This window comes from Myxocyprinus asiaticus, chromosome 35, assembly GCF_019703515.2.
Source record: "Myxocyprinus asiaticus isolate MX2 ecotype Aquarium Trade chromosome 35, UBuf_Myxa_2, whole genome shotgun sequence".
Taxonomy (NCBI): domain Eukaryota; kingdom Metazoa; phylum Chordata; class Actinopteri; order Cypriniformes; family Catostomidae; genus Myxocyprinus; species Myxocyprinus asiaticus.
The window spans coordinates 14,090,233-14,114,363 of record NC_059378.1 but is presented as its reverse complement, the minus strand read 5'-3'; the positions used below and the strand labels follow the sequence as shown (position 1 = coordinate 14,114,363).

The following is a 24,131-nucleotide window of genomic DNA, read 5'->3' as shown; positions in this document are numbered from 1 at the left end:
ATCCACAAAGACTGCTGAAGAAGTAAAAGAAGACACCACTATGAGGAATTCACTGTACAAAAAGGCATGTTTGAAAACACAGGCTTCTCCAGCACCACTATATAATATCAATACGTATCAGGTTACCATAGATGCATGTATACGTGTATATTATAATTTGGAAACAAAAAGTCTTCATGTATAATACACTCCTCAGGTATGTAGACTCTGCTATTGCAAGCTCCTGGGGGTAAGCAAGGGTTGTTAGGTGTTTGTAGATGTTACAGGTGGATGAGGCCATGACTGGAAACGTATACACATAACCATCACATGGTTTTCCAGCCCACTGCTGATAATGACTAGAGCTTAATTGTGATCTCAAAACCATCCAATCTTTACAGTTCAGCACTTAAAAGAGAGAGGACAGTGGGAAAAGGGATGGAGCATAACATACATGGCAAATACGTTTTGATGGTCATTAAGTGAACAAACATAAAACTAATTTCTGTATCTAAAAAAAAAAAAAAAAAAAGGCTTGTATGTATGTCCAGTTCATTGAAAACCTCTCCTGTGCTCTCCTTTAAATCATAAGGAGACACCGTAGAAGCAACTTGGTTTAGTCTCTTCGAGAAAGGGGAGGATGGCAAGATGAAGTGTTGAAGGAGAAAGGTCTTTCCATCTTGCTCTTGTTTTTTCCTGTTTTCTCTCAGTGTACATTGGCCTGCGCAATGGAGATTATCTCCTGAATTTCCCGCACCATCATGATGCGTGTGAGCATGTGCTCCAGTTGCTCGCTCGTGATTGGCTGAGTGGAGTACCAAATAGGGCTGTTAGGTGCCACGACAGGCTCTGGCGTCAGGTAATATGTGTCATTACGACCCTTGGCAGTCTGAGGGCTGAAGAGAGACCACAGAAAGATGAGGGAGAGGCAGAACAAGTAGAAGAAAAAAAAAAAAAAAAAAAGGCAATTATCTAATCTGGGATTCTTTTATTTGGCTCTGTGAACTTCAATCCAAACCAAAAGTATTAACAGAGAATATGCTTGTGGGACAGCTTCCCTGTTAATCTTTATATTAATAATTATACTAAAGCCTTAACTAACTTCAGCATTTAGGTCTATGGTATTGAAACCAAGGGATACATTTACGCTAGCCATTGCACTACAGTAGCATATGATATAGGCAGTGTCTCACCATTTGAAAAGGTAAAAGTCATAGAGCTTGATGGGGCAACGCAGGGGGTTCTCTGGGTCTTCAGCTTGCTCTACGTACATGTCATCTGTCACTAGAACAATAAAATCAATAAGATATAATGTGAATGTGTTTTATAACTTTATCATAGTATCTTGTGGGATAACTATTAGTTGGCTGACAAGTGCCAGGCCGTTATTAGGCCATTTTTTAAATTGCATGCTTGGCTGATTGACAAGTGTTTGCACCCCCTTGTGTCAGTTCAAAATTCTACCCACAGACATGTCAAAATGTTCTGTTTTCAATCATATTTGTTAAATTTTGTGTAAAATAATTACAGCAAATTTGTGTCCTATGCTGTCATTAAATGTGAAAGTAAAAGTGGAGATTGATAGTAAAAAAGGACTAAAAAGGTGCTTTTCATGGAAAGGTATTCAAAAATGTTCCTACTCCCTGAAAGATATTAATGAAATAAGTGTCGTGAGCTATCTCACCAGTCTCTGTGACAGCTCAAGACTCTGTAAACAGCAAACAAAAATTTGTTCGCGGGCCGCGGTCTCTGACGCAATCATTTTGCATGTTCTCATAGTATTGTAGTTGCAATGAATTGTTGAGGGTTAATTACATTTTTATGCCATGTTGCTCATAACAGCTGTCAGTTGAGGGCGCTGTTTGCTGCTGTTGTTTTTAACAACTGTTTCTGCACGATGTCGGTCTCAAAGCTCATTTGTTACCTTTGGGGTGCAGGGTTTTGGAAAGAGGGGGTGTGGCTATTTCAACTAACTAACTCAGTCTCGTGAAAGTAGAATGGCTAAAAGGCGCTTACAGCACCTTTAAATATTGATCTGTTTCTCACCTACATATATATTGCTTCTGAAGTTATAGATTTAACTTCTGGAGTCGTATGGATTACTTTTATTCTGCCTTTATGTGATTTTGGAGCTTCAAAATTTTGGTATTAACTTTCCAATTAACTTGCATTGTATGAACCTACAGAGCGGAAATATTCTTCTTAAAATCTTTATTTGTGTTCAGCAGAAGAAAGAAAGTCATACACATCTAGAATGGCATGATGGTGAGTAAATGATTACTATTCCTTTAAGTCATCAGTCACCCTTCTCTCAAGATATAGCAATTGCATCAGCTGCTGAAAAACCCATTTCGGTTGATCACTAAAAACTACGACTATTGAGATGTTTGGTATATTTTACATTTTAAGTTACGTTTTAATTGTAACATCTGACAACAACCTGCCTTACGCCGGATTCACACATACTCCTTGAGCAGGGCATGAGCGAGGCGTGAGCAATACGTCGCGTTTGAGCTTTCATGTCGGCTGTGTCTCTTGTTCCTACGGCAATGGCGGGCAGTCATGTGCACTTGTTTATCAGCGTACTTGGTCGTGATTGGTTAATATATCAAAGCCCCTTTCAAGGCAATCAGACCATTTTACAGTCATCTTTGGAATCCTCTTGGGCAGGCTGGGCAGTTAAAAAGTATAAGCATAAATGTACAGCTCCTATCTACTTGAATGGAAACACTGAAATTTCCAAAACGATTGGTCAAGATTACGATCAAAGAACATATTTAAAATCAGCAGTAAAATCAGACAACGAGGGCCTGGGTAGCTCAGCGAGTATTGACGCTGACTACCACCCCTGGAGTCACGAGTTCGATTCCAGGGCGTGCTGAGTGACTCCAGCCAGGTCTCCTAGGCAACCAAATTGGCCCAGTTGCTAGGGAGGGTAGAGTCACATAGGGTAACCACCTCGTGGTCGAGAGCATGTGGTAAGTTTTGCGTGGATCGCGGAGAGTAGCATGAGCCTCCACATGCTGTGAGTCTCCACGGTGTCATGCGCAATGAGCCACGTGATAAGATGCACGGATTGACGGTCTCAGAAGCGGAGGCAACTAAGTCTTGTCCTCCGCCACCCGGACTGAGGTGAGTAACCGCGCCACCACGAGAACCTAGTAAGTAGTGGGATTTGGGCATTCCAAAACTGGGGAGAAAAGGGGATTAAAAAAAAAAATAATAAAATCTGACAACAATAGTATCATAAATGGTGCTGCTTTAGCTCAGTCACGCTAAAAAAATAAAATAAAATTTGGGCTGGTTCAGCTAATGCGCATGCGTGTTCTCGAGCTGATTGACAGGCGATGTCTGTATCTAAAAGGTGATTGGCTATTTTACCTATAAAGCGGGACTTCCCTTCTACATATGTTCCAATTTCTCTTATTCATTTTAATACCAGTGGTCTGTCTCTTCTAAACTGTCTCTCGGCAAAAGTCCTGCAATGTAATTTATTAATTCTTTTATTTAGTTATTTTGTGTTTGTTTGTATGCAGACCGATAAATTGTAGTGTATAGTAGGTTAGGTTTAAATATTGTTTATTTACTTTTGTCTCTTTTCTATAATCTCCTGATTATTTACGTTTTTACTGCACCCAGAGCAGCTGAGTTCAGCGTGAGCCACGCAGAATAAAAAGGCTCGGCGCCAAAACTATCAGCTCACGGTCGCTTCTGGGACGCGTCACCACGTGACTCACGCTTGCACTGGGAAGGATGTAATCTGTTAACATGGGTGCCGAAACGAAAACGCACTGCTCATTCCTCGCTCACGGAGGATATGTGAAACCGGCCTTATAATATGGTTGCCTCTAACCTTTCTGTCCAATATGGTGAGGCCCAACTCCTTTCAGGTAGCGAATGCTGGTGCTCTTGTCTTTAGGATTGGTAGGGTTCTTCTTGGTGTGTCTGAGCACTTTGGAGAAGGCCACTTTCATATGCTGCTCTACTGTGGTCAAGTGAAAGTACCTATGAAGGAGACAACGTTTTAATCATCAAATATTCCCTGCTGACATCCTTTTAGAATTATGGTGGGGAAGAAAACAAGACAGAGCAAGAGACTCACTTGGTGTTGAAGTACATGAGTGTAGTAAGCAGAGTGGATGGAGAATGAGCTCCCAACTGTTTACACTCCCACAGCATCTCCTCTGTCACATGGCTTGGGATAATGTAGCCTAGGAAAAGAAAAAGTCAATTAACAAACTCCCAAATTCTCGGATCATAAAAAAAAAAAAAACAACACACACACACACACACACACACAAACTACATACCAAGAGGGTGAACACTGGGCCTCCACTCCTCCAGAATTTTGTGTAAACACTGACAGAACCGACCGTAGTACTGATCTGAAAAGATGTCGTCTACCCTGCCATTCTCAAACATGTACTACACCAAAAAGAAAAACAGAAAATCAGATTATTTAAACTATAGGAGAACAAGCAGAGCATCCAGTTCAAGACAGAAAGGATTGTCAGTATCATATTAACATTATCAAAGATTTATAATACTGGACCATATCATTTTCTGTATAATCTTTAAACTTGGATTAGAAGCAGACAAAAGGAGACAAAAAGACATACTTTCTGTATACATAAAAATACATAGTAGAGTGAGTCAGGATCAAATGGCTCCCCCTCCAGCCCTCGAGCCTCTTGGTTCATCAGGGACAGAGCCAAGTTCAGCTCGCCCACTGAACTCGACACTAGATCTTCCTGGAAACGCAGCGGCTGCCGACCTGAAGAGATTTTTTTTGCTGTTAATTTTGCTGCAATTAAACATCACTAGAGGCTTAAATACTGGCAGTTAAAACATGCCTGTTCATGTTAGAAAAACCATTATTGATCAATGGTATAAATATACACTCACTGAGCACTTTATTAGGAACACCTGCACACCTACTTATTCATGTGATTATCTAATCAGCCAATCGTGTGGCAGCAGAGCAATACATAAAATCATGCAGATATGGGTCCGGAGCATCAGTCAATGTTCACATCAACCATCAGAATGGGGAAAAAATGTGATTGCAGTGATTTCAACCGCTGCATGATTGTTGGTGCCAGACGGGCTGGTATGAGTTTTTCTGTATCCGCTGATCTCCTAGGATTTTCACGCACAACAGTCTCTAGAGTTAACTCAGAATGGTGTCAAAAACAAAAAACATCCAATGAGCGGCAGTTCTGAGGACGGAAACGCCTTGTTGAAGAGAGAGGTCAACAGAGACTGGTTCGAGCTGACAGAATGGCTACGGTAACTCAGATAACTACTCTGTACAATTGTAGTGAGTAGAATAGCATCTCAGAATGCACAACACGTCGAACCTTGAGGCAGATGGGCTACAAAAGCAGAAGAACATGTCGGGCACTTTATTAGGACCATAGTGTTCCTACTATAGTTCTCAGTGAGTGTATAGAGATGTTGCCTTTTGAATAACAGAAATATAAACATACGTCCAATAGGTGCCAGTTTATTTTGTTCATTCTTGTCCAGCTCAGCATTTTTGCGCTGAACCCAAAGCCTCCACACCTCCAATCCTTCCTCAGGCTTCAGTGTGTTGGGGAGAACCATCTCAGGTGGAGCTTCTACCTGTGGCTCTGCCTCTGTCTGTGCCAGAAAACACAGAAGAAAATCATTGCAATGTTACGATACCAAAAGTGATGTGTATTTTGCACTACAGACAAATGCACATTACCTGTTAAAAGAATAGTTCACTCAAAATTTAATTATGGCAACATGCCAATAACCTTATTGATCTTGTGTGATGACATTTGGTCACAAGACACGCAAAAACAAATCCAGATTAATGTTACTGATGTGTCGTCCTATTTTATTTGGGCTCTGTATAGATGAGTTATCAATGATTTGAGAGTGAATAAATGACTTACATTTCAGTCGGTTCATCATACAAAGTGATCATCTGCTTTCAAACGACTTGGAATATGAGGCATGAGTCACATGGACTACTTTTATGACACTTTTGGGTGCTTTAATCGTTATAGTGAATTAGGGCCGGGTGATTTTATTGATTAATTCTAATTTACGTTTTGACACTTTTTTGTTTTTGTTTTTTAAATCAAGGAATCGAGACTTTGCAAAAAAATATTAGCAAACGCTATTAGTTAGACACGTTGTAAATAAAGAAGAAATTATTTTTATAGCGCTTGGCTTGATGCCACCCCCCAATCTGATCAGCTGCACATATGTGAACACTACAAATGAACATAACAGGTTAACAACATGAAGACTGATATAAAAAACTCCGGTAATATTTCCAGTGCAACTGTACAGTGTGACTGAAGCTCAACTTCGTCCATCATGCATGTATACACCGGCCTAATCCAAACTGGCCTTGGCGCTGTGCCTCGGCATCTGGATTCAGATAGATTGCTAATTATTGCTTTGTTTGGTGACGGGTTTTAAGTGTACTGCATTTATAGCCATTATTTGGGAAGCGATCATTTCTACGAACTTTGCGAGTTGAATTGTAATGATAAATCATTTCATATTTGTGCTGCTCAGCATGTACTAGGGTTGTGCCGATAGACGATGATCTCGGGGATCGAAGATGGTCAGAGTGATCGCCAATAGCTGATGCCTTTGATGATGTCAAGATGATATTTGGCTCGGTTTCCCATAAATGTATTAAATTATTATTATTATTAGGTTATTATTATTATCAAATTCAAAATATTCAAAAGTGAAAAGGTGGTTACTTCGTTATTTTAATTGCTTTTTCGTTTCGTTTGGAGTGCAATTTGAATTTAGAAATGTATTTGATTTTTGTTTTTTAAATAATTACATTTTCAATGCAATATTACTGAAGCAAGAATATTCACCAATCCCTCAGTCCGGGGGTTGCCGATGTAATTGGATATTGCGATATATACAGTACTGTGCAAATGTTTTAGGCACTTGTGAAAAACGTTCAAAATGAGGATTTCTTAAAAAAAACTATGACATAAATAGTTTTCATTTATCAATTAACGTCATACAAAGTCCAGTAAACATAAAAAAGCTAACCCAATATTTCGTGTGAACACTTTTGCCTTCAAAACAGCAACAATTCTCCTACTTACATCTGGACACAGTTTTTCTTGGTTGTTGGCAGATAGGATGTTCCAAGCTTCTTGGAGAATTCGCCACAGTTCTTTTATTTATTTAGGCTGTCTCAATTACTTCTGTCTCTTCGTGTAATCCCAGACTGACCCGATGTTCAGTGGGGGCCTCTGTGAGGGCCATGCCATCTGTTGCAGGGCTCCCTGTTCTTCTATTCTATTCTATTCTGTTTGCAAAAGGAATGTTTGGGAGTATAAAATGTATATTTCCTATTGACACACTAAAGTAGCAGATACAAATAACCATCTTAAGACAAATGTTTTTGTGAAACATCTTATTTTGCACAGTATTGTATATATATATCATGGAGGGAACAAAACGATTTTATTCACACACAATGTATTTTCCCAGACAATGAAATACCTGACCGGTAGAGAATGCACAGATGAAGTAGGTTCTTTGCCAAAGATTTGTTGCCCTTCACAACTGTTGTAAAGCCATCTTTCAAAAAGTTTAACAACACACATTTTAATTGCACTTTTTTTTTTTTTTTTCAGTTTCATTTGAATTTTTAGTTAAAATAAATAAACAAATGTTCAAATTTTGAAATCAAGGTGTCTTGCTTTATTGTGTAGGCTTAACCCTAACCCTGCTAATGAAAATGACCCCTAGCGTCCAACCAGCGGTAATACCAGCGTTCGTCGGTTTGAACGTGAATGTGAAATGCTATGATGTCTGGACTCTATCTGTAGAGGTTTATGATTATACATACAAATTGTTTAAAATACAATGAGTACTTTCTAGATAAACGTAAATTATTTTATTTCTGGATAACTATCTAGATAGACTTAGTTTTAGTGCTGCAACAACTAATAAAAATCGATAATTATCAATAATGAAAATCATCGACAACGAATTTCATTATCGATTAGTTGGATATTTGAGGCGAGAATGGAGAAGCTCCGTCAGTGACCTAATTTTACAGCACAGCGATAACTCATTTGAAAAACGACGGATACGAATTGAAGCAGAAAAAACATGACCCGAGTTGTCCAGCGCATGAGAGCACTTTATAAACACTTCAAAGATCATGAGCATACAGTTTACTGTGGACCAGGTACTTTGTCAGGTGCATTGACAAAGTGCTTGTGCTGTTTGAAGTGCTTGAGAGTTGTTTCTCTCCAGCACATAACTTACATTTTACTGCTATTTTCTGTTTTATAATGTGCAAATGTTATGAATTCAAAATCAGGCGCGTATTTCTATTTCGCAAAACTTTGTTTTTACCACAAGCGAGTCTCCGTTGAACTTCACTGAGAAAGCGAGCGCGCACATCCATGTCAATCAAACCGATCGCAATAAAGGGAGCGCAATCATTTTGATAAAACTGTGCAACATCATACTGTGAATTCAATTTCAATGTAATCAATTGTCCAGCTTTCATTGATATCACACTGATGTCTCAGAGGTCTAAGTGTGTTGGTTTTTAAAGTGTTTAGATGATTTATCCTCATCCTGTAAGCGCATATAATACATTAAGCACCGGAATGCAACTTTTTAGCACGAGAGTGAATCTGCACTGCGTATACAATGCTGAACATAATGTATAATAATGCTTAGGGTCCTGATTTTTGATAGTCCTGATAGTGCCAAATGTAATGTCTGATTTCATCAGTAAATTTATAATATGGAAAACATTATTTTACTGGACAAACATACATTAGCATTAAAAAATGTTTTTTTGAAAATAATAGTTTAGAAACATGTGATCCGTGACAATACTATTTTAAAACTTATAACATTAATTTAAAATACTTAAAATGTAATCAGTGACAATGCGTAAGCATATGTATATAACATAATTATGTATTTTTCCAGCTGAGCAGAATTATTCATATTTCTATTCTGGTGTCACTATTGCCCTTTGTTGGGCTTATTTTTAGTTCCACTCCATCCCCGATGGATAATTTTACTCTTTAATGAGCAGTACTTTTTGTTACGTTTTACAAGTAAAGGAAATGAACTGTTTTGCATATGTCATGAAATAATTTTTATAATAAAAAATTCTAAATTTAATTTTTCATGATTTAGGCTTTGTTCAATGTTTTGTGAGCACAGAGACGTGAATTCGTGCAAACACTCAACACATCACTGCACTTTGTATAATAGAGTAGCTTGGCCTTCTTTGTCCACTAGAAGAGAAATGCATTGGTATTGAACTATTTACAAGGTTATTTTGGGGTTTTTGCCTTTGTATCTCTGCAGTTTGATTCAACGGAACAGTGTTGGGAAATATCCCCTTCGCTCTCAGATTTGTTGTACTCTTTCTGTTCACCATGTTCGAATTGAACTAGGTAAAAAGGCATTTAAGTCTGACTGGAATTCTCTCCAAGTGAAACTGAAATTACAAAACGGTGTGTATAGAACATTTTAAATATATCATTCAGAAACTGGAAGATGAATCAATGCTTTGTAAATGTTTTTAATGTTTTAAATGCCTGTTCCCTGTTTGTATTTTAGTTTTTAATTAGGTTGTGTATTTTTGATTTACTTGCTAATAAATATATATTAAATAAAAGTTATAATAATAATAATAATTGAGTACCGTAAATTGAACCAAATACTTGTGCCCTTTTTTTTTTTTTTATCACATTTTAATAAAATACAGGAAATAAAATGTTATACAATTAAAAACAATACATAATATTTAAAAAAAAAATTATCGGATTAATCGAATAATTGAAGATTAATCGATTATCAAGATAACCGTTAGTTGCAGCCCTACTTGGTTTAGATCAAAATTTATACCTACTGTACATTGGCTAAGAAGTATTTTTTGCAGTTTTCTTATTTTATACCATTATTTCTTAACATCTGGGTTACTGAATCAGATTTTAAGTTATTTTACATTTACTCTATGTTGACAACTTTCTGTGTGGTGCAATTTTTGTGCATTTTCTTGCAATCCTATGTTTTCTATAATGAATAGAACTTTGATTTCTCTAACCAGGTTGCCTTGCATTCTAATAAAGAACAAGTTATTTGAATCACGTTGAAGATACTGTTTTAGTTGTCTACATATAAGTTTAAAAATCTAATCATTCTTCAGTTTGAAAAAAAAAAAAATGCTAATTACGTTTTTTTGGCATATCGCCCAACCTGATAGTGAGTCACTATCAATTGCTATTGTTTGGAAATCAGCAAACACAACATTCTTTAAAATATACTTTGTGTTTAGCAGAAGAAGAATGAAAATAATAATGAGTTTGGAACGACAAGTAAGTTAAACGTGATTAAATGACAGAATTTTCACTTTTTGTAAACTATTTCTCTAAAGAATAATAATAAAAAATAAAAAAAAATTAGAAGAGGTCTGGGAGTTCACCCAAAATTTTAATTTGTTAACTTTAAGGATGTTCACACTTGTAGTTCGGTTCTCTTGGTCCGGACCAAAAAAGAAAATGATACATTTAGTCCTGGTTCACTTAGCGTTCACACTGGAATTTTTAACACAGAACCTAAAGATACAAAACAAAAGGCATAAAGATAAGGTCACAACCTGATTGGACAGCTTTTATGAAGTATATTTTGTGACGGAACTTACCGAACATTCAAAACAGTGCTGGGCTAAATGCGCTCGTTGGATTTATGCATATATGGTGGTATGTTTACCAGCTGAGAGCAAACGAAGAATTAATAAAATGTGTAAAGGAGTCAAAAGAGCGGCAGGAATTCCTCCGTTGCACAAACGAAGATATGCTGCAAGGACGGCAGTCGAACTGCACCACAGTTCACTTGGAAGCGGACCGAAACCCACTATTCAAGGGGTCTCGGTCCACACCAAGGTTCGGATGGCAGCGTTCACACTTGTTCAAATGAACCGCACTAACAGAGCAATCGCACCAAAGTTCGTTTTAATTGATCCAAACCTTCCAAGTGTGAACACACCCTTACTCACTGTGGAACACAAAAGGAGAATTTTTAAAGCATCTTCAAGTACAGTAGCTCTTTTCCATATAACATCGCAAAATATTTTATGCTTTTAGAAGCAGTAGCCGATTTGTAAAACAATTTCAAGGGGGATGGTGTTTTTTATTTATTTTTTTTATTTTTTTTATAATTATGGGTCATTGACAAATAAGGTTGTCCAAGGTGCTAAAATAAGAAATCTTTTAAAAATCTTGTGTCAAGTTCTCAGAAATTAAATCTTTGTGTCCAATTTGGTTTCATAAATTTTTGAAAAATATTTATAAAATTTTCTACAACAATTTTTAAAACTTTAAAACCGTTATGTGGTGCAACCATCAAGTATAATACTTTCTTTTCACCTTAAATACATGAGAGTATAAACAACTTTATCATTAATTTCCAAAAAGTTTTCAAATAAAGTTTTCAAGGTAATATACACTACTGGTCAAAAGTTTTGAAACACTTGACTGAAATGTTTCTCACGATCTTAAAAATCTTTTGATCTGAAGGTGTATGCTTAAATGTTTGAAATTAGTTTTGTAGACAAAAATATAATTGTGCCACCATATTCATTTATTTCATTATAAAACTAAAATATAATAAATAAATTAAAAAGTTTTTGAAATTGATGACTTGGACCAAATAATAAAGAAAAGCAGCCAATAAGTGCCCAACATAGATGGGAACTCCTTCAATACTGTTTAAAAAGCATCCCAGGGTGATACCTCAAGAAGTTGGTTGAGAAAATGTCAAGAGTACATGTCTGCAGATTCTAGGCAAAGGGTGACTACTCTGAAGATGCTAAAATATAACACAGTTTTGATTTATTTTGGATTTTGTTTAGTCACAACATAATTCCCATAGTTCCATTTATGTTATTCCATAGTTTTGATGACTTTACTATTATTCTAAAATGTAAAAAAAATGTTTTTTAAAAATGAGTGTTTCAAAACTTTTGACCGGTAGTGTGTGTATATATATATATATATTAATTTATATTTGAGTCAAAAATATCACATTTTCTCAGTGTTACACCACATGACTTGAACAAAATGTGCTTTTTCATAAAAATTTCAAAATAAATATCGGGGTCTGATCAGGGGGTCTAAAGGTTTTCGCTCTGTTTTATGGTTTTTATGGTCAACATAAACAACAAAATGGCTACCTACATGTTGGTTACACCAAAGGATTTTGATTTGGTATTTTAAAACACAATTGTTTCACTACTTAATTTTACAATAAATAACAATAAAAGATTTTTCTGCACTAGTCTTGCCAACATTTCTTTATTCAGGAATTTCAGCTTTTAATGAGACTTTTACTTTTTTTACTGTCTCTGGACACCACATGACATTTTTTACTTTAAGCCCCAGAAAAAATATCCATTTGACTTGAAAATCTGAATATTTGCTCATAGTAGAGGTGTATTCAAGAAAATGGTTTGTGTGAATCGTTATATATATATATATATATATATATATATATACATACACACAGTATATATACACACAGTACTGTGCAAAATGATGTTTCACAAAAGCATTTGTCTTAAGATGGTTATTTATATCTTCAGCTTTAGTGTGTCAATAGGAAATATAAATGTTAGACTCCAAACATTACTTTTGCAATAGAAAAGATTAGAATAGAAGAACAAGGAGCCCTGCAACAGATGTCATGGCCCCCACAAAACCCCCCATTGAACATCATGTCAGTCTGAGATTACATAAAGAGACAGAAGCAATCAAGACAGCCTAAATAGATAGAAAAGCTGTGGTGAATTCTCCAAGAAGCTTGGAACATCCTATCTGCCAACAACCAAGGTGGTCACATAAAATACTGATTTTAGCTTTTTTTTATGTTTACTGGACTCTGTATGACATTAAGTGATACATGAAAACTATATGTCATTCTTTTTGAAGACATCCTCACTATGCAACAATTTCACAAGTGACTAAAACTTTTGCACAGTTCTGTATATATATTTTTTATTTAATAGATCTGGAAAAAATGAGCATCACTTCATTGATCCTTAAAACACATGGCCATAATATGCACCTGTTACCCTCTGTAATTGTATTTTATTATGAATTCTGTGAAAAGAATCCACGTTTTGATCATAAAAAAAAAACACTTTTTTTTTTTTTTTTAAAGAAAGACAAAAGATTTCCTTGAACTGTTCTCTTGGCCATTTCTGAAAGTGCGCAGAACTGTTGAATACTTGCATTAGCTTCAGTGGTGTAACTTTCATGTGAACACTAGGAAGGACAAGTCTACCCATCGCTAAACTCCGACACACATGTTTGCATGTGTTTTCAATAAACCGCCATCTTTTTGCAGTGGAGAGAGTGCTCGAGCGCTCCCGGTTGCCAGATTTCGTGACTAAAGCGTCACCCTGCAGAATATTTCCAAACTGTACAAGTGACAAGATCTGATTGTGGGTTTTCACCTATAGAAATCTGGCAACCTCACACATGTCGAAATCTAATTCTGACCAGCAAATCACAGTTAAAGTCTGTTATTTATCAAACATAGAAAATTCAATATTTTACTTGCATGATTACTTTAAGTAATACATGACACAATTGATCTAAAGAGGATGGTAAGGGGGGATGGTGGTTTTACAAGGGGGTTGCTTTCTAATATTTCTTGCAACAAGGGGATGCCATCCTCTCGCAGCCCCCTCAACTCGAGCCCTGTTTAGGAGACTTGGAATATACACTATATTGCCAAAAGTATTCGCTCATCTGCCTTTAGACGCATATGAACTTATGTGACATCCCATTCTTGATCCATAGGGTTTAATATGACGTCGGCCCACCCTTTGCAGCTATAACAGCTTCAACTCTTCTGGGAAGGCTTTCCACAAGGTTCAGGAGTGTGTTTATGGGAATTTTTGACCATTCTTCCAGAAGCGCATTTGTGAGGTCAGACACTGATGTTGGACGAGAAGGCCTGGCTCGCAGTCTTCGCTCTAATTCATCCCAAAGGTGCTCTATCGGGTTGAGGTCAGGACTCTGTGCAGGCCAGTCAATTCTTCTACACCAAACTCGCTCATCCATGTCTTTATGGACCTTGCTTTGTGCACTGGTGCGCAGTCATGTTGGAACAGGAAGGGGCCATCCCCAAACTGTTCCCACAAAGTTGGGAGCATGGAATTGTCCAAAATCTCTTGGTATGCTGAAGCATTCAGAGTTCCTTTCACTGGAACTAAGGGGCCAAGCCCAACTCCTGAAAAACAACCCCACACCATAATCCCCCCTCCACCAAACTTCACAGTTGGCACAATGCAGTCAGACAAGAACCGTTCTTCTGGCAACCGCCAAACCCAGACTCGTCCATCAGATTGCCAGATAGAGAAGCGTGATTCATCACTCCAGAGAACGCGTCTCCACTGCTCTAGAGTCCAGTGGCAGCGTGCTTTACACCACTGCATCCGATGCTTTGCATTGCACTTGGTGATGTATGGCTTGGATGCAGCTGCTCGGCCATGGAAACCCATTCCATGAAGCTCTCTACGCATTGTTCTTGAGCTAATCTGAAGGCCACATGAACTTTGAAGGTCTGTAGCGATTGACTCTGCAGAAAGTTGGTGACCTCTGCGCACTATGCGCCTCAGCATCCGCTGACCCCTCTCTGTCATTTTACGTGGCCTACCACTTCGTGGCTGAGTTGCTGTCATTCCCAATCGCTTCCACTTTGTTATAATACCACTGACAGTTGACTGTGGAATATTTAGTAGCGAGGAAATTTCACGACTGGACTTGTTGCACAGGTGGCATCCTATCACAGTACCACGCTGGAATTCACTGAGCTCCTGAGAGCGGCCCATTCTTTCACAAATGTTTGTAGAAGCAGTCTGCATGCCTAGGTGCTTCATTTTATACACCTGTGGCCATGGAAGTGATTGGAACACCTGAATTCAATTATCTGGATGGGTGAGCAAATACTTTTGGCAATATAGTGTAGCTCAAGAGTCATATGGACTACTTTTATGGTGCTTTTGTGTCCTTTGGAGCTTGACAGACATGTTAACATTAACTTTCATTGTATGGAAAAGAGCTGTGTGAAGATGCTTCAAAAATTATCCTTTTGCACTTAGCAGAAAACATTAACAGCTCACAGATTTGGAATGACAAAGGGGTGAGTAAGTAATGACAGAACATAATTTTTTTTTGTAAACTATTGGTTTAAGCATGTGAAATTCCTGCTAGTATGTGTTCTGGCTGACCTGCAGGTGGAGCTGTTGATGCTGAACCTCCCCATCCTGTATGTGCTGCTGCTGTTGCTGCGGATCCCATATGTGCAGAGCTTGCGTAGTCCCAGAGTAAGTGCCCCCGACTGTCTGCACTGCTACAGGGATGTGAATGTTTCCATTCATGAACTGTGCTGGGAACAGTGAATGTACAACTTCCTCTTGCGTGGTCATTCCTGAGCCAGACACCGGAACAGCCACTGCCCCGGCAGCCTGAGAAATCATCATCTTATCTTTGTCTTTATCTTGAGCGTTAGGCGAGGCCTGTACCTGCACGGTGCTGTAGGCCTCCTGAGGGATCGCAATGTGGGCCACACCTTGCTGCTGTGGGGCAGAGTACACGGGTATGGTCCAGGTCTCACCTGCTGGGCCTGTGATGGTACCGGTGGCGCTGTACAGGTGAGTGCTATCAACGGTTAGCAGGTCTGGTCGAAGTGACAGGTAGCCTTGCTGCTGGCCCTGTGGGATGGCCAGTACAGTAGCTAGCTGCTGCCCTTGAGGCAGCGAGTAGGAGACAACTGTAGGAACATCCACCTTGCGTTTCTTTGCAGGCTGGAGGACAGCAGGTGAGGTTCCAGGTCGTCTCTCTGCCTCTCTGGGGGAGCCCTGCTGCTGAGGAGACAGAGCCTCCACAGTCTGGATCTGAATCTGCTGACCTCCGGCAACTGCTGCTACCAGCTGGGCCTGGATCTAAGAGAGGAACCCACATGTTACTTTATATAGGACTATGACACTTTTAGACCATGATTTCCATGACCTTTCATAGTTTTACTCTACACAAGTACTCATAAATAGCAATACCTAGCTAATGACACATTTTAGAGCAGAGCAAACATAGAAAAACCTATATTTGCTATATAAACTTCCATTACTTTTTATGATAATTATTATATTACTCCCTATTTTACCATGACCTTCCAGGCCTGGAAACGACTGTTTAAAAATGTTCTGATATTTCCATATTTTCCATGATATGGGAACTCTTTAATTCACCCAAAAATTAAAATGCTCACATCATTTACTCACCCTAATACCATCCCAGATGTGTATGACTTTCTTTCTTTTGCTGAACACAAACTAAGATTTTTAGAATAATATCTCAGCTCTGTAAGTCCATACACCAGTGACCAGGCCTTTCAAGCTCCAAAAAGCACATAAAGGTAGCATAAACGTAATCTATAAGACTCCACTGGTTAAATCCATATATTCGGAAGCGCTATGATAGGTGTGGATGAGAAACAGATCAATATTTAAGTCCTTTTTTACAGTAAATTCTCCTCCTGCCCAGTAGGTGGCAATATGCAAGAAGAATGTTAATTGCCAAAAACGACAGAAGAAGAATGTGAAGGTGAAAGTGGAGACCGACAGTAAAAAATGACAAATATTTATCTGAATTTTCATTTTTGGGTGGACTACCACTTTAATGGATTTATTCATCTAAATTTAAAAAACTGTAGATGCTGATTAGAGTTGCATTTATCTGCGTGCATTACCTGCTGTTGTTGTTCCTCTGTAAGGTCTCCCTGCTGTATCAGCTGTGTTGTAGTGACTCCTTGCAACTGCTGTTGGGTGGGAGAGGCCACTTGAAGTACCTGACCAACTGTTTGACCCTGCTCCCCTTGAATCTGCACCTGCCAATGGGTAGATGAAGAGCCATTTAATCTTTCCATCCAACTCATTAATTAAAATCATTAATAGCGGTCAACCAATATAACACAGAGGACGATAAATCGGCTGATATTTGATATTTTAAAATTATCGGCCCATACATTTTCCCATTTGGCCATATAGTTTCTTAAGCCGCGATGGCTCCGAGAATCGCCTGCTTGCACGTGATGGAGCCGTCTGAGAAACGTAAGTTCAAACAGTTCGTTTTGTTGTTACGTGCCATCGTGTTACAAAAATAACAGGCCGCTGTGCAACACAGTCTCATTTAAACAGATGTTTAAAGTGATCAGGCGTTTCATTCTCTCTCAGCAGTTCCCTGTTAAATTTAACGGTCTTGTGATAAAAATTATAAAAAGGCAAATATCAATAAAACTTATATCATATATCGACTGTGAATATGCAGATATCTCATTTAAACATATTGAATTTTATTTAAAACATTAAATAATTTGACATTTTTGAAAACATCCACTAAAAACTTTCAGAATAAAAATGCTGCCTAGTGGCATTAAAAGTAGGACACTCCGGTAAAATGTGTTTTATGGTGTCTGACAAAAATCACATGTTGGTGGCACTTCACCTTTCAATAAAAACATATAAGTCTAGAATGACCAATACGGCATCTTGTGTAAACAGTCTGGTCATATCTACACTCAAAAGGAAAACTTGTGAAAGATCTTTCATTTATAATTGAGTTGACTTCATACAACTTATTATGGATGCAGTTGTTTCATTCCATTTGCCACTTTTTATATGTATACATATTCAGTATGGGATTGAGATCTGATGGTGGGACTTGACAGTCTGTTATTCTCAGAGTGAGAGCTTTCTTTGCAGCAGTATCTGCCTGGTCATTACCAAACAGTCCCATATGACCCAGAATCCAGCAGAAAACAATGTTAAAATATATTTTTTAATGATTCAAGTGCTTGGAGTCATTGGATTTGGAATCTGCACAAATGAAAAAAATTCCATTGTTGTACTCTCTCTATCTGCTCTAAAGCCAAGAGTAAAGCACGGGCCTCATCTGTAAAAATTTAGCTTTCTCCTGGAATACGGATACTAAAGATCTTTTGTCCAAATACCGTTCTGTTTTGGATCCATCTGTGTACACAGGTTTATGAAATGGAAAATTATATCTAATTTCTATAAATTCCTGTTTGTGTTCATTTGGATGAATCATTGTCTTCTTTTGCTGGGCCAAATTCAACATGATGTTTAATTTCCTTAGTTTCCAGGGAGGAATTGGGCATAGATGGGTTTGTGTTAGTATGTCCAGATTAATGTCCATGTTCTCCAAGTGGGGTTTTATAGGGATGCTAAAAGGACTAATATACACAGGTCTGGCTTCATACAAATCTGAATGTTGAGGGTGGAAAACTGAAGAAAAAGCTGGATTGCATTGGTTTGTTTTTATCTTAACTGCATACTGAAGAGCAAGTTTCAAGCACCTGTTGTCAAGTGATGGTTCCTTTGCTTCAATATACAAACTTTGAACGGGTGAAGTCCTGAATGCTCCTAAAGAAATTCGTAATCCTATATGGTGTACAGTATCCAGCATTTTAATGTAAGATTTCCTGGCAGATCCGTAAACTATGCTCCCATAGTCCATTTGGGATCACACCAGCGTTCTGTAAAGATGTACAAGTGTAGCGCAATCTGCACCCCATTTTGTTTTAGCCAGTACCTTTATGATGTTCATTTTTTTAAGGCATTTGTTTCTTAACAGTTTTATATGTGTGATAAAAGAAAGTAACAGACTGAATTCATAAACCTCAAAAATGTGCATAAATCCGGTGTCCCTCTGACTCACGAATGTTGCGTGACGGTCAGTCCATGACACTCCAAGCAGGCGGTCCGGTCCGAGTACACTGAAAGCGGTCAGTAGATTGCTGCTCTTGCTGGATCCGCACGAAAGATATAGAGCAACTTCAAAGTGAAAGCTCTTCGCGTGTGCTATAACAGGGTTCCCACTCTTTTCAAGGCATTTTACAGGACATTTTATGTGCCCAACGGGTGTAATATTTAAGCATAAACACACCAGAGACAGTTATTTTTTTCTGAATTCCGCATTTGACAGTTTAATTCAAATTTCAAAATGGTTTCTAGACAAATACATTCATCAAAACTTAAATCAAATAAAACTTTATTTTAAACATAACATTGCATTATTTGTATCAAATTAAGTGCTTTTATACAAAATCCTCACAGCACAATCCGAAACAAAACTGGAGATAATTTTGTCAGATAAAGTGCCGAACAACAGAACATAACAGATGTGAGATATTGCTTTAATGCAGTATTTTATCTGAGCGCAGTCATCTACAACACACACAGAGCACACGTGATGATCATGACACGTTTTCAGTGATTGAGCGGGTGGCTTCATACATTCATTTTGAAGCACGCCGAATGTGCACATTGTATATTTATTTTATTAAATAGCAGCCTTTTGTGGATTAATAATCACAACAGGAAGGGGGTCCTGGGTAGCTCACCGATACCACTTTTTCTCTTCCGATCCGATTCCGGTATCGGAAATCTCAGTATCGGCCGATACCGATCCCGATCCGATACCAGTGTTGTTTTTTTGCATAATCAGTTTAGAATATCTTAACATAATAATTGTGGAAATAATTGGGTGTACTCTTTAATATGTAAAGAAACACAAACCTCTAACTACACATTATGTCAATATAAATGTATAGCTTATTAAGAAAAACTTTATTGTTAACTAGTATACTGAATAATGTAGCAGCAAAATTAACAGTAATTCCAGTACAAGTAATCAGTAGAAAAAAAGCTGTTTTTTTGCAAAAAAATTTCAACTTGTATCTGGACTTTAAAAGGATCCAGATCTCTTTTTTGTTCAATTTAGTTGTAAGATATCAGCTCACTTTTCATTCACAGTTATTTTTTGGAACCCATTCAAATTACATATTATAATATTTGTAAACAAATGATAATAATAATAATATATTATATTATAATAGTAATATAGAGTAATATATCTCAATCATGCGCCTTAAACTTTTAAACCCTCACACTTCCAGGAAGTCCTGTATGTGTCTGTTTGTAGCAAGTTCACAGTAGTTTAATTCAATTCTTATTCAAATTCTGGTAAAAAAAAAAGCACCTCCGGTGCCATTCTAAATGCATATTATAAGTGAACCGAACTATTGAGCATCTACATCTGAGATGTTGTTCGTGAGTAGCGCTCAAATATTGCACACCACGTGAATGCTAAAAATAGGCGGCTGTGTAAACAGAGCAGCGCCATTCACTGACGCGCTGGAGCTGCACGTGCATTTTATATATTTACTTATAAAACACAGCATTTTGTGATTCGCAGAGCTATTGCACATCTTCAAGTGGCTTTGAATAAAATGCACGAGTCATATGAACTACTTTAATTGTATTTTAATGGTTCTTTTATGTAATTTTTTTAGCTTGACAGTAACGAACATGACTAACACACAGTATCGGATTTGGATCGGGCTCGTTGGACCGATACCCAATCTGTTTGAAAACATCAGTATCGGAGCCAATACCGATCCAGGTATCGGATCGGTGCATCCCTAGTATTGATGCTGACTATCAACCCTGGAGTCGTGAGTTCGAATCCAGGGCGTGCTGAGTGACTCCAGCCAGGTCTGCTAAGCAACCAAATTGGTCCGGTTGCTAAGGAGGATTGAGTCACATGGGGTAACCTCCTCATGGTCACGATTAGCGGTTCTCGCTCTCAATGGGGTGCATGGTAAGTCGTGAATCACGGAGAGTAACATGAGCCTCCACATGCTGGGAGTCTCTGCAGTGTCATGCACAACGAGCCACATGATAAGATGCACGTAATGACTGTCTCAGAAGCGGAGGCAACTGACTTTTCCTCCACCTCCCAGACTGAGGTGAGTAACCGCGCCAACACGAGGACCTACTAAGTAGTGGGAATTGTGCATTCCAAATTGGGAGAAAAGGGGATAAAACATTATTTAAATAAATAATCACAACACCATATATATCGCAATTTTAGTTGTATTAATTGTGCATTCAGACGTTTATTTTCGTCTTAAATGTGTCAAATTCCATCACATTCTGTGTTTTATAGTTAATGCAATTTTATGTCTGGAATCAGTGATTCCATTCGTGTTTTCCACATCATGGAAATCATAGGGCCCTTCATGTGGTAATTGTGGTATAAGTGGACTCTGATCGTTGAATTATTTAAAATTAATTCACATTCTGAGATGTAAAGGCCGACTTACCACGCTACCATCTGGGGTATAAATTCATTTTCAAAAAATCTGTGTTCACACCGACGTAATTGTCCAAAGTTTACAACTCAAATGTTCTGATGCAATGATGTATAATTGTTATGAGAAAAGACAGGGTCAGACCTGTACTTGAATCTGCTGTTCAGATGCTTGGTGCACAGCTGCAGCCAGTTGGGGAGAAATCTGAGTAGATGTCACCTGCACCTAGGCAAAGATGAAAAAGAGGTCACCATTATTTTCCACTTTCTAATATCACACCTAGAAGAAGAATTAAAAGTCATTATTTTTCTTACCGGACATGCCAGCTCCAGCAATGACCCCGCCACCTCTGTGCTGTCTGTATAGATGCAGTTGGCACCCTGCTGGTACACCATAGTCGTGGTGGTCCCGCTGGTCTGCTGACTGAACTCCTGCAGCACCTCCGGACCTTTGGTGGCCAGCGACTCCAGAAACTCTTTCATGCGGTGCTGAGGTACAGTGCGCGCCTTTTGCCGCACATACTCGTCGAACGAGATCGCACCGCCTTCAATGGGCTCATTCATGACAGGTCAGTCCACCCTGCACTGGAGCCTGGAAGACAAGGAAGGGGTCTTGAGGATAATTGATATTAACATAAACTACCAGTCAAAAGCTTGGACACATACTGAATTTATTTTTCTTTTTGATCAACAGGAGCAAGGTTAAATGCTTAAAACTAGTTGTATAGTCAAATGTAAAGAGTGCAAAGAAAAGCAACCACCAAAGTACAGAGAATACATGGTAACTCCAGCAGTACTGTTTAAAAAGCATCCAGATGCCACCTCATGAAGTTGGTTGAAAGCCCAGAGTGTAATCTAGGCAAAGGGTGGCTACATTGAAGAAGATAAAATATAAGATGGTTTTGATTGAAAATGTTCGGTCACTACATATTTATACCTATACTTCAATTTGTGTTATTGGATAACTACTACTATTCTAAAATGTGGAAATTTTGCAAGATAAAGACTGAGTGGGTGTGTCCAAACTTTTGACTGGTCCTATATGTTTACATAGAGGATCAATGTGCTAACCGATTTTTAGGCTGTTACAGAATCAAAAAGCATCTATTCTAACAGTTCCTCCAATTTATTCATTCACTGCCATACACAGGTTATAGGTGTTTGACATTTAATTACATTTAAAAATGTATGGTATTGTGATGATTGTATTGAACCCAACCATACACATGAATCTGCATGCATCCTTGTACAATACTGATAGAATGCTATAAACTGAAGGTTAAAGAGTTAATGTGATTTAGTGCTAATGAAGAGAGATGTGTATGGGCAAACAGCATGCATATACAGCAACTGCCTCCAACATTGCTGTACTTTGGACCCCTCAAGCAAAGCAATGATGGTGCTCTCAATCTACCCTTCACACAACCACAAACAGCCTCACACTGAATGCTCGTTTCCTAATAGAACTGTACTGAGTAAAAATGTCATAAGCAACAATAAAGGCTGCATTCGATTTTAAAATAGTCTCTACCTGTCTGTAGTAAATCACACACTGGACCACTCGAGCGCTCAACGCTTGTGCCTCGAGAAAATGTTAGCATTCATGCGAACTCGCTAATAACCTTTGTCAAGCGAAAGCTTCAAAACACGTTGCAAATAATGCACACTTAACACTTGCACTGTGATTTAAAATATATTCATTATCTGTTACTGTGTGTAACTAGCCATTATTCCCGCAGAAAATGTGGCGCCGAGCACGCAGCTGGCTGGCTAATATGAGCTTGCTTGCTAACACCACCCATGCTACCTTAAATAAAAGCCAAACAAATTTCCGCCAAAACACGCCGTTCAAAAAAACAAAACCCAACTAATACTCGCCGTGCACATGCAAATCACGCGCGCTTTGTGATAGAACGCTATTCTTGTATTCAAAATCATTTGTGACATCATAAGCGCTATTTATGCCGTGACGTGTGATTATTTCGTACATACATACATCAAGCTTATAAAACCCTGCCAAGATCATGCGATCGGGTGCAAACATGCCCTACCGTATTGAAAAATACACAAAATCGCTGCTTGGACGGCTGGGACAGCTGTAATTTTTATTTTTTTTATATAAATGTGTTTGCGATAGAGCTGACGGAAGTAGGCCTGCTGTGACAGCGCTAGACCCCGGGCTGTCCTGTAGCGTGAGCGCCGTGTCGGGTGAAGGCAGGGACGGAATCGCAGCTCCCCCTTCCGGCTCCACTACACTGCCGTGAGCACATTCACAATGCCATGAACGCGGAGCCAGTCAACAAACGACACGGGCGCGCGCACTCTCTGTGCGTGTACTTTATTGTAAACGGCTGTACTGTAACAGAAAGTGCGTACCCACTATACTTTCGGTTACTGTGTTTGAACGTGTTATTGCAAAAGCTTATAAAGAAATGTCTCAGTACTCCGTCATTTTTTACACAGTGGTACATTATATGTGTTTTACCCATGACTTTCAGACTGTGTGAACCAACTGCTTGTAATTGAATTGAATAACGATAGGCTTTTATCAGTCAGAGATGGGAACTTTCTTCAGAAATATATATGTAGGACTTGGATGAATTTGTGTTTTGTAAGCACTTTGTACATTACAAATAATTTAATGTATAAATGAGCGAGTTAAAGTTCTAAAATGTCATTCTGCATGGCTCATTTCAGCGTGCTTGCGCCTTTAAGCGGAGATTTATTCGCTCCAGTCCGCCTTAAAGCGCCAAGCATGTGTCTGTGAGGGCCTCCCCCTGATCGCCCTGCAAAAGGCTGCCTGACTGAGCTCTTAAGGTGGACCTGATGAGACATGCTGTATATCGGTTGACTGTATCACTGTTATGAGTTCAGAAAGAGTTAATTACCACGGTTTCTCCCTTAACCCCAGAGTGACCC

At 38.5% G+C, this 24,131-nt stretch overlaps 1 protein-coding gene across 3 annotated transcripts; it reads right to left on the bottom strand.

Moving 5' to 3' along the window:
• Positions 1–48: 48 nt before the first annotated feature.
• Positions 49–23,537, bottom strand: LOC127426271 (transcriptional regulator QRICH1-like). Of its 3 annotated transcripts, none has more exons than XM_051672958.1 (12): positions 23,264–23,534; positions 21,528–21,804; positions 21,358–21,438; positions 16,789–16,926; positions 15,272–15,985; positions 5,469–5,622; positions 4,599–4,753; positions 4,290–4,404; positions 4,082–4,190; positions 3,833–3,984; positions 1,173–1,263; positions 49–875 (listed from the first exon to the last, which is right to left on the bottom strand). In XM_051672958.1, the coding sequence occupies exons 2-12, from the start codon at positions 21,774–21,776 to the stop codon at positions 686–688; spliced, it is 2,148 nt and encodes a 715-aa protein (XP_051528918.1). In that variant the 5' UTR covers positions 21,777–21,804; positions 23,264–23,534; the 3' UTR covers positions 49–685. The 3 variants fall into 3 exon arrangements, with proteins under 3 accessions (XP_051528918.1, XP_051528919.1, XP_051528920.1); XM_051672959.1 differs by lacking the exon at positions 23,264–23,534 and adding an exon at positions 22,744–23,230; XM_051672960.1 differs by lacking the exon at positions 1,173–1,263 and having other exon boundaries at positions 694–875; positions 23,264–23,537.
• Positions 23,538–24,131: the final 594 nt, after the last annotated feature.